The sequence below is a fragment of the Neovison vison genome, chromosome 2 (genome assembly GCF_020171115.1).
Source record: "Neovison vison isolate M4711 chromosome 2, ASM_NN_V1, whole genome shotgun sequence".
Lineage (NCBI taxonomy): Eukaryota > Metazoa > Chordata > Mammalia > Carnivora > Mustelidae > Neogale > Neogale vison.
The window spans coordinates 24,704,218-24,719,503 of record NC_058092.1 but is presented as its reverse complement, the minus strand read 5'-3'; the positions used below and the strand labels follow the sequence as shown (position 1 = coordinate 24,719,503).

Here is a 15,286-nt window from a genome sequence, read left to right as displayed (position 1 = left end):
AAACTTCTGGGGGAGGGGCACCTGGCTGGCTTGGTCTGCTGATCTCTGGATGGCAGGTTCGAGCCCCGTGTTGGGTGTAGAGATTACTTTCATTTTGTTTTTGTTTTTAAAGATTTTATTTATTTATTTGACAGAGAGAGATTACAAGCAGGCAGAGAGGCAGGCAGAGAGAGAGAGGAGGAAGCAGGCTCCCTGCTGAGCAGAGAGCCCGATGCGGGACTAGATCCCAGGACCCTGATATCATGACCTGAGCCAAAGGCAGCGGCTTAACCCACTGAGCCACCCAGGCACCCTCATTTTGTTTTTTTAACATTTTATTTATTTATTTATTTGACAGAGAGACAGTGAGAGAGGGAACACAAGCAGGAAGAGTGGGAGAGGGAGAAGCAGGTTTCCCTCTGAGCAGGGACCCCGATGCGGGGCTCGATCCCAGGACCCTGGGAATCACGACCTGAGCCGAAGGCAGACGCTTAATGACTGAGCCACCCAGGCGTCCTGGGTATAGAGATTACCTAAAAATAAAATCTTTGAAAGAAAAAATAAAATTCTGAAGGAAAACAATTTGCAGCCTAAAAACCTATACCCACCTGAACTACCATTCAGTGCAAGCATAAAATACCTGAAAATCTTTATCTAAAAAAAGTTATTTTCATGTTTTTATTGGTCATTTATGTATCCTCATCTGTGAAGTATCTATGCAAGTAGCCCATTTTTCTTTCTGTTGTTTTTTTATTTTTTATTTTTAAATTTTTTTTTTGAGTTCCTTATGTATTCTGGAGAGCAAATCTTTTGTCATTTATATACCATGGGTATAGAGAATTAACCACTGACACAGAATAGAGAATTCAGAAATAGATCCTCATAAATATGGAAACTTAAGAGCCAGCATTGCAAATCACCAGAGAAAAAGGTTAAACTTCTTAAGAAAAGTGGTGCAGGGGCACCTGGGTGGTTCAGTTGGCTAAGCAACTGACTGCCTTTGGCTCAGGTCGTGATCCCAGAGTCCTGGGATCTAGCCCCATGTCCCGCTCCCTGCTCCGCAGGAGGCCTGTTCTCCCTCTCCCATCCTGCTAGTGTTCTGTCTCTCACTATCTCTCTCTCTGTGTGTCATAAAAATAAATAAAATCTTTTCAAAAAAATGGTGGAAAGACAATTAGTTATACACGTGAGAAGGAAATGATCCCTCCATTTCAAGTGGATTAAAGATTTAACTGTGAAGGCTAACCTATAAAAGATTTAAAAGACCGTACATATATAAAACTATCTTATAATCTCAGGGCAAGGCAAATTCAACAAAACACACCAAAAGCACAAATCACAGGAAAAGACTGATGAATTCAAATTCAAATTAAGACCTTCAGTACATCAAAAGTAAAATAAAGTCAAAAGACAAGCCACCAGCTGGGAGAACACATTTAAAACACATGTAACTGGCAAGGATTAATATCCTAGATTCTTTGTCAAAAACTACAAAGTCAGCTGTCAAAAAAATGAGTCAGTCCAGTAGAAAAAGAAAAATGGGCATTTCACAGAAGAAATCAAATGACCAATAAATACATGGAAATTAATCTCCTTGGTTATTCAAAGAAATTTAGATTAAAACTTCAGTAAGAAGCCACTCGTGCATACCAAATTAGCAAAAATTAAAGTAATGACAATATTTGGTAATAAAATGGATAAAAGTCCATTTGGAAAAGAGTTCAACATTATCCAGCCAAAGCTCAAGATGCAGTTTCCCTATGATCCAGTAATTATACTCTAGGCGTGTATAAAGGAACTTGCATTTGTATACCAGGAGACACACACTAGAATATTTGTAACACACTGTTTATAGGTACAAGTATATAAAACTGGAAAGAAACCCAAAAGTTCAGGGTATGGTTACTTTGGAGGAAAAGGAAGTGGTATAGGATTGTGGCAGGGGGGTAGAGCACACGAGCTTCAAAAGTAATTAAATCCTTTTTCTTAAACTGAGTGATGGGTACACTATTCCTTATGTAGTTTATTATTCCTTACATGTATTTCAGTTTAAAAAAAAAAACATGGAAGTTAGATTAGCAAATTCTGCTTATTTATTTATTTAACTTTTTAAAGACTTTTTTTTTTTCTTTATAAGACTTTTTAAAATTCATTTGATAAACAGAGATCACAAGCAGGCAGAGAGGCACGCAAAGAGAGAGAGGAAGGGAAGCAGGCTCCCTGCCAAGCAGAGAGCCCGATGCGGGGCTCAATCCCAGAACCCTGGGATCATGACCTGAGCCAAAGGCAGAGGCCTTAACCCACTGAGCCACACAGGCACCCCAAATTCTGCTTATTTAATAGGCATTCTAGAAGAAGATAATGGAGGGGAATGGCAAACAAGCAGTATTTCAAGTGGTAAGGGAAGAAGATTAACTGAAGCTATCTATAAAAAGAAAAGACATAGGGGCGCTTGGATGGCTCAGTTGGTTGAGCATCTGCGTTGGGCTCAGGTTATGATCCTGGGGTCCTAGGATCGAGCCCTAAGTTCAGCTCTCTGCTCAACAGGGAACCTGCTTCTCCCTTTCAGCCTCTCATCCACACTTGTGCTCTCTCTCAAATCAATAAAGAAACTCTTAAAAAAAAAAAAAAATAGGGGCATCTGGGTAGCTCAGTTGTTAAGTGTCTGCCTTCGGCTGAGGTCATGATCCCAGGGTTCTGGGTCCCGGGATCGAGCCCCACATCAGGCTCCGTGCTCAGCGGGAAGCTGCCTCCTCCCTCTCCCACTCCCCCTGCTTGTGTACCCTCTCTCGTGCGCGCGCGCGCGTGTGTGTGTGTGTGTGTGTGTCTCTCTGTGTCAAATAAATAAAATCTTTAAAAAATAAAAATTAAATGGTATTTTGTATAAGAGTAAGGAGCAGTCCAATTCTAGAAGCTTCCAGGCAGCAGAGTTCTCTTGGAATGTCTTAAGATTGGGAGAGTGAAATAATATGCTTCACAGCCTTGGCCCAGCTCACAGGTGTCCCCACTTCCTTTCCTCTTTAGAGAGTACACACTAGATGTGTACAGGCTCTCGTCCGTCGTCACACAGCACGATGCCAAGAAAGCTGGGGCTGAGGTGGTAAAGCAGGTGGAGCACCCTTTGCTGAGTGGTCTGCTGTACCCCGGATTACAGGTACTCGGGAGGGATGGAGTTGCCCAGGGACCTTTTCTGCCCCCTTTCTAACTACTGGTCACTGAGCCCTGGCGAAACCCAGGTCCTTCGTTCCCTTGCTGTGCTGTAGGCCTTCCTCTCTCCCTCCCCTGCCCTTTCTTGCAAGCCTTGGACTTCTTCAGCTGTAGGTCCTCCCCTAGCTGTCTGCCCTTGAAAACAGTGCTCTTCCCACACATCTTTTTTTAAATTTATAGATCAGTTTATTTGCAGATTTTACATTTTCTTTTTCTTTCTTTCTTTTTTTTTCCTTTTTTTAAGTGAGCTCTGTGCCCAGTGTGGGGTTTAAACTCACAACCCTGAGATTAAGAGCTGTACCCTCCACTGACTGAGCTAGCCAGATGCCCCCAGATTTTATATATTTTCTTGTAAAGTGCATTTCAGTTAACAGATCTGTTTACACAAGGAGATATGGGAGTTCCCTACCAGTTATTTACAGATCATACTGACAGACCACACCCTAAGTCTTCTGTGCAAAGGCACTGCATGTGACTCTTGGCTGAAAATGACCTGATGACTTTTTACATATGCGTAGTAAATGGGGTTTGTTTTTCATGTCTGCAGAATATACTATACACGCGGAAGCCAGTCCTCCCAGAGAATGCTTTGCAGTGTCACATACCCTTTTGATGTTGATCATGATCTCTTAAGTGAAGAAAATTTCAGAGTAATGTGCAAAAATGAATTTTAGGTGGGGCATCTGGGTGGCTCAGATGGTTAAGCAGCTAACTTTTTTTTTTTTTTTAAGATTTCATTTATTTATTTGAGAGAGAGAATGAGAGAGTTGAGAGAGAGAAAGAGAGAGAGAGCACGAGATGGGGGAGGGTCAGAGGGAGAAGCAGACTCCCCACCGAGCAGGTAGCCCGATGTGGGACTCAATCCTAGGACTCCAGGATCATGACCTGAGCCAAAGGTAGTCACCCAACCAACTGACCCACCCAGGTGCCCAAAGCAGCTAATTCTTGATTTCCATTCAGGTCATGGTCTCAGGGTTGTGAGATCAAGCCCTTCATCAGGCTCCACACTCAGTGGGGAGTCTGCTTGAGAGTCCCTCTCTCTCTCTCCCCGCCCACCTCTCCAAGACTCTGCCCCTCCCCGCCCATGCAGACCTGTGAGTGTGCTCTCTCCTTCTAAAATAAATCTTTGTTTTATTTTATTTATTTTTTAAGATTGATTTTATTTGACAGAGAGTGAGAGAGCACAAGCAGGGGGAACCTAAGGCAGAGGGAGAGGGAGAAGCAGGCTCCCCAGGAGCAGAGAACCCACCACAGGGCTTGATTCCCAAGCCTAGGATCCCAGAACCCTAGAGTCATGACCTGAGCCGAAGGCAGACACTTAACTGACTGAGCCACCCAGGTACCCCGTAAAATAAATCTTTAAAAAATGAAACAAAATAAATTTTAGGCAAGATCGTGTTTTCCATTAAACAAAGCGCATCATGTTTCTTGTGTGTGTATTTGTGTGAGCAAGGAGAAAGAAAAATTCAAACTTGAGTTGTTAATACGGTTAATACACCCATCTTTGCATATTTCTATAATGTTTGATATAAGAGGGGCGCCTGGGTGACTCGGTTGAGTGACTCTTGATTTTGGCTCAAGTCATGATCTCAGGGTCATGGGATTGAGCCCCACGTCAGGCTCCACACTCAGCAGGCAGTCTGCTTGTCCCTCTCCCTTTGCTTCTCCTCCTGTTTGTGTGCACTCTTCCTCTCAAATAAATAAATAAAATCTTTCAAAAAATGTTTGGTATAAGAATATCAAGTCTTCCCTCATCACCTCCAAAAGAGCCTTCTACAGGTTAAGCCTGGAGAGACCTTCTAGATCTACACTGTCCCGTATGGTAGCCTCCCTTCTAGTCATGGTCATATGTGGTTATTAAAAATAATTAAAATTGAAGTTTGTAGGTTTCAGTCACATTGGGTATATTTCAAGTGCTCACAGGCCACATGTAGCTAGTGGCTAATCTGTTGGGCAGCACAGAATAGAACATATTCATCATTCCTGAATATCCTAGGGACAGTGCTGTTCTAGATTATTCTTGCTTGCTCAACTGTCTCTTCCTCTCCTTCATCTTCCTTCCATTCAATTAGACATGAAATCTTACCAGTTCTACTTTTAAATGCTCTTAAATGTGTTCTTGTTCTACATCCCCACTGACCTGGTTCAGCATCATTTCTTACCTGGACTAAGATGGCAGCCTCTTCGCTGTTTTCTGTCTCCAGTCCAGAGGGCTCCACTCTGTGCCCTGCCCTCTTACTGGTGTGATGTTTCTACAGTGTGGTCCAGGGTGATGCTAGGCACCCTAGTATGATGGTCAGGATCCTTCCATCTCTGATGCCATCACTAACCACTTCCTACATCCGTTGATGTTTGTGCTTTTGCATACTGAATCACTCATAATTTTCCTATACAGTTCACACCTCTCTGCCTTCTGACATCTGTTTCCTCTGCATGGTGAAAAACATCTCTATATTCTTCAGAACCGAGGTCAGCCACAGTCTTGATTCCAGGAAGCCTTCACTGCCACCTGCCTGACCAGCTAGAGATAAGCATTTCTGTCTTTGTGTTAGTACTGTCCCTTAAATGAACATCTTGGGTAGCCCTTCGCACACTGCACTGAAATTCTCTGTTTACATGTCTCTCTTTTCAGCTGGGTAATTGGCTTCTTATAAGCCAAGTCTGGGTCTGGTTCAACTCTGCTTCCTTAGGGCTGGCACTAGGCCTGGCAGGTAGCAAGTGACAAAATCAGTTTAGTCTTGCCTTTTGCTTCTGAGGCCTCATAGCACTTTTTTCTTATCCCTTTTTTTTTTTTTTTTTTTCTTTAAGATTTTATTTATTTGACTCCCCACTGAGCAGAGATCCCAAGGCCGGGCTTGATCCCAGGACCCTGGAATCATGACCTGAGCCAAAGGCAGTTGCTTAACTGACTGAGCCACCGAGGCACCCCTCTTATGCCATTATTTGACATTTGTCACAGGCTGTCTTACTCAGTGGGTACCTTTGACCCGACTATGGTGTGTCTTCTGTTTCTTCCCTCCCTTCCCCACTGGACTGTGAGCTCCCCGAAGGCGGAGGCTCTTCTTTTTCTCCCCCGTGACATCCCCATGGAGCGCCACTCCCCGCAGGCACTAGGAAAATGTCCATGCAGCTCTTGAGGACAAGAAGGAGGCTGGATGCTGCTTTATTTGCATCCCAGCCCTACTTTCTGAAAAAATCTGGTGATTTTCAAAAGTTTCTGATTTCTCAGATCCAGATAGAAGAAATACAGTTGGAATTTATGCTCACGTGTTGTTTTTTTCCCACAGGCCTTGGATGAAGAGTATTTGAAAGTAGATGCCCAGTTTGGAGGTGTTGATCAGAGGAAGATTTTCACCTTTGCGGAGAAGGTCGGTGTTCTCTTCCCTGTCTTTTTTTCTTTTGTGCCTTAGATATGCAATTAAGGTTTACTGAATATGCCAGTCCCTCCACTCGTAACTCTATTGTGTGGCGGGTGGTGTTCTCCCTGTTTTGCAGATGAGAAAACAGAGTGTAGAGAAAGTTGTCCATTATCACACAGTTAGTGACTGAGCAGAAATTGGCACTCAGACCTGTTTGACCCAAAAGCCCATGCTCTTGCTGCCACCTGGAAGCTGCCCACAGACCTGTTGGATTTGCTTCTTTCCTATAACACGGTTTCTAGGGAAAGGGACTATCAGTCAACTACTGGCTTTTCCCAGAGCGTTCAGTCCATATTGCTCTGGATCTTACATAAACCAGTCATCTCTGAGATGAGGCTTAACAGGGTTTAAAGGAGGATATCAGAGCAAACCTTTAGTAGTTCTTTTTGGGGGAAAGAACTTGAGTAGGATGGAAAGGGTTGAGAAATGGTTGTTATTTTTGAAAGCTTCTCAAAACCTCATCTTGGCAAGGGTGTGGAGAAGACACTGTTAGTGGGAATGTAAATTTCCAGGAGGGTAGTTTGCCCTAATAATGACACAAGCTGGTGCTAAGGAAATAATTTTAAAAGTGCAACTTCAGTTATATATGAAAGGATTTATCACATTATCAATTCAAAGGTAAAATCTAGACAGAGGGACACCTCACTGGTTCAGTTGGTAGAGCATGCGACTCTTGATATCAGGGTTGTGAGTTCAAGCCCCACATTGGGTGTAGAGATTACTTAAAAATAAAATCTCTAAAAAAAAAATATATATAGGGATGCCTGGGTGGCTCAGTTGGTTAAGCGGCTGCCTTCGGCTCAGGTCATGATCACAGCGTCCTGGGATCGAGTCCCACATCCGGCTCCTTGTTTGGCGGGGAGTGTGCTTCTCCCTCTGCGTCTGTCTGCCACTCCGTCTGCCTGTGCTCACTCACTCTCTCTCTCTCTCTCTCTCTCCCTCTGACAAATAAATAAATAAAATATTAAAAAAATATATATATATATACACACACACACATATAAAAATAGGGGCACCTGGGTGGCTCAGTGGGTTAAGCTCGGGTCATGATCTCAGGGTCCTGGGATCGAGCCTCGCGTTCGGGCTCTCTGCTCAGCAGGGAGGCTACTTCCCTTCCTCTCTCTCTCTCTCTCTGCCTGCCTCTCTACCTACTTGTGATCTCTCTCTCTCTCTGTCAAATAAATAAATAAAATCTTAAAAAAAAAATCTAGAGGGGCGCTTCTGTGGCTCAGTGGGTTAAGTCTCTGCCTTTGGCTCAGGTCATGGTCTCAGGGTCCTCGGATCGAGCCCCACATCGGGCTCTCTGCTCAGTAGGGAGCCTGCTTTCCCTTCTCTCTCTGCCTGCCTCTCTGCCTACTTGTGATCTCTGTCTGTCAAATAAAAAAATAAAATCTTAAAAAAAAAATCTAGAAATAAACTCATACCCAGTGGCAAGGGATTGTTATATGTTATGATAACTCCTCACAATGGAAGATTATATAGTATTTTTTAAATGGTTTTTGGATGTATTTTTTATTAATTTTTTAATCTTATTTCCAGTATAGTAACATACACTGTTATATTAGTTCCAGGTATGCAATCTGTTCGTTCATCAGTTCTATATGTTAGTTAGTGCTCAACACAGCAAGTGTGCTTGCTCCTTAATCCCGACCCCTATGTCCTCTCCCCCAACCCCCCTTCCCTCTGGTGATCATCAGTTTGTTCTCTGCAGTTTAGTCCTGTTTCTTGGTTTGTCTCTCTTTCCCCTTTTTTCCCCTTTGCTGGTTTATTTTGTTTCTTGAATTCCACATATGAATGAAATCATACAGTGTTTATCTTTCTTTGACTGGCTTATGGTTTTCAGGTATATTTAATGAACGAGGAATGCTTACAATGTAAATTTTTTGATTATATATTTCATATTATTCTATTTTATCTCCTCTGTTAACTTTTTAGTTGAATCTACTTTTATTATTCTAGCAGATATGACCTATGGCTTGTTTTTGTGTGACTCACAAGCTCTAAGAACAGTATAATTTTTTTTTAATAAAGATTTTATTTATTTACTCATGAGATAGAGAGAGAGAGGCAGACATAGAGGGAGAAGCAGTTTCCCATGGAGCAGGGTACCCCATGCGGGACTCAATCCTAGGACCATGGATCATGACCTGAGCTGAAGGCAGATGCTTAACCCACTGAGCCAAATGAGCCACCCAGGTGCCCCCCCCCACCTTTTTTAATAAAGATTTTATTTCTTAGGACACCTGTGTGTCAGGATCCCAGGGTCCTGGGATGTCAGACCCCTTGCTCAGTGGGGAACATGCTTCTCCTCTACTTGTGCACTCTCCCTCTCTCTCTGACAAATAAGTAAGTAAATGGAATCTTTAAAAAAAAAAAAAAAGATTTTATTTCTTTATTTTAGAGAACGATCACACTGGTGGCAGGCTGTGGCAGGGGGGCAGTGAGCGGGACAAGCAGACTTGGCTTGGTGAGGAGTATGTAGCCCAATATAGCGCTTGATCCCATGACCCTGAGATCATGACCTGAGCAAAAACCAAATGTCGGCCGCTCAACCAGCTGAGCCACCCAGGCCCCCCTGGTTTTTATATTTTTTAAGAGCTCTACAAAACATGAAGAAGAGGGTGCCTGGGTGGCTCAGTGGGTTGAGCCACTGCCTTCGGCTCGGGTCATGATCTCGGGGTCCTGGGATCGAGTCCCGCGTTGGGCTCTCTGCTCAGCGGGGAGCCTGCTTCCCTCTCTCTCTCTCTCCCTCTCTGCCTGCCTCTCTGTCTACTTGTGATCTCTCTGTCAAATAAATAAATAAATAAATCTTTAAAAAAAAAACCAAAAACCATGAAGAAGAATATGCAGTAGAGACCCTATGTGGGCAAAGTCTCTAAGTCTAAAATATGTACCATTTGGTCCTTTACAGGAACATTTTGCCCACCTGTGCCCTAGAGATTACAGCATGCGTCTTTGTAACGTATAACACTTTAAATTCGGTATTTTTACCACTTCTCAATGATGTAAAAACCTACAATTTTATCCATTTAACTCCTTCTGCCCTTTGTGCTGTTGTCATACAGTTCACTTCTACATGTATTTTAAATCCCAAAGACTTTATTATAATTCCTTTTTAAGCACTCAGTTTTTTTTTTTTGTTTTTGTTTTTGTTTTTAAAGATTTTATTTATTTATTTGACAGACAGAGATCACAAGTAGGCAGAGAGGCAGGCAGAGAGAGAGAGGAGGAAGCAGGCTCCTCAGCAAGCAGAGAGCCCCATGCGGGGCTTGATTCCAGGACCCTGGGATCATGACCTGAGCTGAAGGCAGAAGCTTTAACCTACTGAGCCACCCAGGTGCCCTGCACTAAGTTTTTTTTTTTAAGATTTTATTTATTTATTTGACAGAGATCACAAGTAAGCAGAGAGGCAGTTGGGGTGTGGGGGAGAAGGCTCCCCACTGAGCAGAGAGCCCGATGCGGGTCTTGATCCCAGGACCCTGAGATCATGACCTGAGCCAAAGGCAGAGGCTTAACCCACTGAGCTACCCAGATGCCCCTTAAGCACTCAATTTTAATATATACTTAGCCCTACTCACTCTTCCTGGTACTCTTGATCCTTCCAGGGCTTCTGTGCCTCTGGGCTTCCATCTGGAATCATTTTCCTTCGACCTGAAGAGCTTCCCCCCATCCAATTTGGCATTGGTAGTGCACGTCGTTAGTAATGAGTTTTTCAGCTTTCTTTTGAATGAAAACATCTTTCTTTTGTTTTCATTGGATATCAAATTCTACGTTGGCAATTATTTTTCTTTCAACACTTTAAAGAGTCATCCTGTTGCCTCTTGCTTCCCTAGTTTCCATTGAGAAGTCACCTATAAGTATTATTGTTTCTCCTTTATAGATAATACAGCTTTTCTCTGGCTGCTTTTAGAGTTTCTCTGTCTGATTTTCAGCAATTTGACTGTGATGTTCCTGGGTATAGTTTTCTTGGTATTTATCCTACTTGGATTTTGCTGAGCTTCCTGAGTCTGTTTTCTTCAATTTGGAGAAATTGTCCCCTATTATTTCCTTAAATATTGCTTCTATCCTATTCCCTCTCTCCTGTGCTAGTACCCTAAATCCCTAATTATATGTATGGTCGACTTCTTGACCATGTCCCACACTTCTCTTATATTCTGTTCTGTTGTCCCCCCCACTTTTTTGTCCCTTCTGTACTTAGTTGGGTTATTCTCTGCTGACTTTTCTTCAAGTTCATCAAACCTGTCTTCTGTTCAGTCCATCCAATATCATATTGTTAGGGTCCGTGATCAAAGGAACGAGACTGATACAAATGAAGGTCAAGCAAAACTTTATTTCGCGCCAAGCATCAGGAATCAAACGACCGGTCAGAGCTACCTCTTATGAAAAGGCGGTGACGATGATCCCAACAAGGTCACTTCCAAGAAGGCCACTCCGGACGAGGCCGCTCTAGATGACGCTGCTCCGCAGATGAGGCCGCTCCATGATTGGAGCTGCTCCCAAGAAGAGGCCACTCCCAAGACAAGGCCACTGCTCAATGAAGTTGCTCCCCAGACAAGGCCGTTCCCAAGAAGAGGCCATTCTGGACAAGACCACTTCCTGGATGAGGCCACTCCCAACGACGAAGAAGCAACGATGACAGCAACAATGACAAGGAGGACAACCCGGATGACACAGATTCTGCTCCCCACGATGCTACTCTGACCAGGCTTCCACCCGGAGGAAGCTACCACTGCTGACAAGGCCACTTGTGGTTCGGGGTGGCGAGGCATTTTGCGGCGAGGCTGCTGGTGTCTAGGGGCCGTTGGCATCTCAGGGCTGCTTGCGCCTCGGGACCGCTGGCATCTAGGGGCTGTAGGCGTTGGGACCGCTGACCACTGGACCGCTGGCGTCCAGGGGCTGCAGGTGTCAGGACCGCCGACCGCTGGACGGCTGGCGTCCAGGGGCTGTAGGCGTCGGGACCGCCGACCGCTGGACCGCTGGTGTCTCGGCAGCTTGGGGCTGCTGAAGGCAGGGCCGCCGGAGGCTGCAGGCGGCGGCTCAGCTCGCTCAGCTCGGGGCCGCTGGAGGCGGGACCGCCGGAAGCTGGAAGCTGCAGGCGGCTGGAGACTGCAGGCGGCGGCTGGGGGCGGCGGGAGGTGGCCGCTCGGGCCGCTGGAGGCTGGAAGCTGCAGGCGGGGGCTCGGGGCCGCCGGAGGCTGGACCGCCAGAGGCGGTTATAGCTCTTACAAGAGCTGTTATAGCTCTTCTATTGGACTCTCCTGCAGCGGCCCTGTGACAGCCTGGCAGAGTAACCTTTATGGGGGTGGTTGAGCCCCGCCCCTACACAGGTGGCCAATTGAATTCCCTCACTGATTGAATGTCTCCACTCAGTCCGCCTCACCCTTACATTCAGGGTCCACAAGCAAGTTCCTCTGGGTGGGGCCGACCCTTACAGTATCATGCCATTTTAGAACTTCTAGTTGGTTCTTTTTTATAGATTCCAGTTCTCTCTTGAAATCCTGTCTTTTATCCATTTTGTCCATCTTTCTCTCTGTTACCTTTAACATACCAGTCATAGTCAATTTGACATCCTGATCTGTTTATCCCAATATCTGGATTATTCCAGGGTCTGCTTTTACTGACTGTTTTCTCTTAACAGTCTTAATTGTCTTAATTAAATGTCTTAATCAGACTTTTTTTTTTTCTTTTTGCCATTTCTAATACTTTTTTTATTGTATCAGAGACATCATAGATGTGTTGTAGAGACTCTGGATTATGTTTATAGGGTGCTGTGCTTTTTGTAGGCTGTTAAATTATGCCTTATCACCTTGATCCTGTCAGCACTGGTTCTAGACTCAGTCAGAACAGGTCTGTTTCAGTTTTGCCCTTCCTCCTACTTTGTGGTCCTTATTCCTGGGATGTGACCTTTCTGGAGTCTCAAACTCAAATCTCAGAGTGTTGACAAAGACCTCTTTACTCTGAGTGAACCTGAACTTCATACTGTCTCCCCAGCATTGTCCAGTGTCTAAAATCTCTCTGCAGGTCTCCAGCCTCCCTGCACCTGTTCCCTGCTGGGCTTCCTGGTGTCTTTCTGTATGCACACACAGCTATGAGTCAGCTCATAAATCATTGGGGAATTTTGACTTAGATTTGGGTTGGGGAGCTCGCTTTACTCTAAAACCCTTACCAAATCCCAGCATCCTGGCAGTACTGAACCCCAATCTCTCTCTCCTCTGCTTCATCAGACAGCTCTTCTCTTTTTCTCAGCATCTAGTTTGGAAAAAATGCCCTCAAGGAGAAAGCCAGGGTGAGTGTGGGGTCACCTTTGCTTTCCCTCCTGTCAAGCTTTGTAGCCCTACTGCTATTGCTGTTGAATGCCTACGAATGGTTATTTTATATATTTCCAGCTTTTAGAGTTGTTTATGGTGACAGGGCAAATCCAATGTAATACTAATAGAAAAGCAGTTGAGAAAACAGACACCTTTTTTTTTTTTTTTTTTTTTTGAGAAAAAGAAAACTTGTTTATGTTATGTACACTATCAAAAGGTTGTGTATTCAGCACTATGGAGTATTACTCAGCCTCCCAAAAAATGAAATGTCATCATCTGCAATGACATGAGTGGAACTAGAGTGTATTATGGAAAGTGGAATATGTCGGTCTGGGGCGCCTGGGTGGTTCAGTCAGTTAAGTGTCTGCCTTCAGCTCAGGTCATGATCCCAAGGTTCTGTGATCAAGTCCTGCATCAGGTGCCCCACTTAGGGTGGAGCCTGCTTCTCCCTCTCCCCCCGCTTCCCACTCTCCCTGCTGTGTTCTTTTACTCTATCAAATAAATAAAGTCTTTAAAAAAGAAAAGAAGTCAGTCAGGGTAAGAAAAATACCATATGATCTCACTCACATGGACTCTAAGAAACAAAACAAATGAGGGGAAAAGAGAGAGAGGCAAAGCGAGAAACAGACTCTCTAACTGTAGAGAACAAACTGAGGGTTACCACAGGGGAGGTGGCTGGGGGACGGGAGAAATAGAGGATGGGGCTTAAGGTGTGTACTTGTTGTGATGAGCACCAGGAGACGAATGGAAGTGTAGAATTTGTAGAATCACTAAATTCTACACCTGAAACTAATATTACGGTGTGTGTGTTTTGTTTTGTTTTTTTTATTTATCAGAGAGGGGGGGGGAAGAGAGCGAGCACAGGCAGACAGAATGGCAGGCAGAGGCAGAGGGAGAAGCAGGCTCCCCGCCGAGCAAGGAGCCCGATGTGGGACTCGATCCCAGGACGCTGGGATCATGACCCGAGCCGAAGGCAGCTGCTCAACCAACTGAGCTACCCAGGCGTCCCTAAGTTTAAGTAAAACCCTTAAATTTTTTTTAATTTTTTAAAGATTTACTTATTTATTTGACAGAGATCACAAGTAGGCAGAGAGAGGGGTGAAGCAGGCTCCCTGCTGAGCAGAGAGCCCAATGCGGGGCTCGATCCCAGGACCCTAAGATCATGACCTGAGCCAAAGGCAGAGACTTAACCCACTGAGGCACCCAGGCACTCCAAGTAAAAACTTTAAAAAAAGAGAAGAAGAAAGAAAGGTTGTATGTTCAGTAAAAAAAAAAAAAAATAGAGATTGGAAGAGCTATATCAAACTATCACGTTGCTGGACAAGTTAGATGAGACTAGGGCACTGAGGAGGAATTTATACTAACAGCAGCTTTGTGTGTTTCTTTCTAACCCCCCCAGTACCTCCCTGCACTCGGCTACTCAAAACGGGTCCATCTGATGAATCCCATGGTTCCAGGATTAACCGGCAGTAAAATGAGCTCCTCAGAAGAGGTACGTTTGCCAACTCTTAACTTGAGTTTAGAAATCCTCAGCAAGAGATAAAAGGATTGAAGACTCAAAAGAAAATTTCCCCTCGCTAACCAGAGTTCTTGTAGATCTGAGTTTCAGGGAATCCGGAGCCATCCAGGTAATTTCAGTGGTTCTTGAATATTGAAGGACCCAGAAGCAGTCCTGAGGAGATCCCATCATAACCTTAACACTTTCCCTGCGGTTGGTAAAACGCACAAGCAAAAGTAGTTTCTTTGTTCATAGAACTGTGCTCAACATCAGCCTTATTCATGAGGTTAGTGAGGCTAGGGTGGCATTTCACCATAGAGCTTCTGGATTCTCAGGCTGATGTTTGATGTAACTACCGTGATAAATACAATATCTTCTAACAGTTAGAAGTTCTGCTTTGGAAGAATACACTTTTGTCTTGATCACTGAGGATACAGTCTACGGCCATACCACCCTGAACGCGCCCGATCTCGTCTGATCACTGAGGATACAGAATGGAGGACGTAGTGGAAACCCAAAGATGAGAAAGGTTGCGTTCTGGGTTCCCAAACACAGCTGAGCTTCAGAACCACCTAGGGAATTTAAAAACAATAAGAACAAACGTTGCTTTGGCTGTTCTTAGAGATTCTGTGATGAAGTGGTTCTGGGGAACATTAGGAATCTGTATTTTCTTTCAAATTCCACCAGGTGATTCTGACTGAAGTCACATTTGGGTGTTCTTCTAGTTCTTTAAATCTGACTTTTCAATCTTTGATAGATCAGTAAATACACACATGGAACCTGTTGTTATTTTTTCAAGGAATATATAAAATACTTGTTTTTCTCTATGTTAAAGTCTTCCTTGTATCAGTTATTTCTCTGACAAAATATCGTAT

The 15,286-nt window shown here is 44.2% G+C and overlaps 2 protein-coding genes across 3 annotated transcripts in view; one reads left to right on the top strand and one right to left on the bottom strand.

Moving 5' to 3' along the window:
• Nucleotides 1-5,502, bottom strand: part of LOC122899712 (S100P binding protein) — a 54,188-nt gene extending 48,686 nt beyond the window's left edge. For both annotated transcript variants that reach the window (XM_044237714.1, XM_044237716.1), the window contains exon 1: nucleotides 5,349-5,502. The gene's annotated coding sequence lies outside the window, so the exon portion shown is untranslated. The remainder of the gene's footprint in view (nucleotides 1-5,348) is intronic.
• The window catches only part of YARS1 (tyrosyl-tRNA synthetase 1), a 39,457-nt gene that overhangs the window by 9,317 nt on the left and 14,854 nt on the right, over nucleotides 1-15,286 (top strand). Inside the window, exons 4-6 of the mRNA XM_044237710.1 lie at nucleotides 3,004-3,133; nucleotides 6,474-6,554; nucleotides 14,313-14,405. Coding sequence (XP_044093645.1) covers nucleotides 3,004-3,133; nucleotides 6,474-6,554; nucleotides 14,313-14,405 — 304 coding nt within the window. The remainder of the gene's footprint in view (nucleotides 1-3,003; nucleotides 3,134-6,473; nucleotides 6,555-14,312; nucleotides 14,406-15,286) is intronic.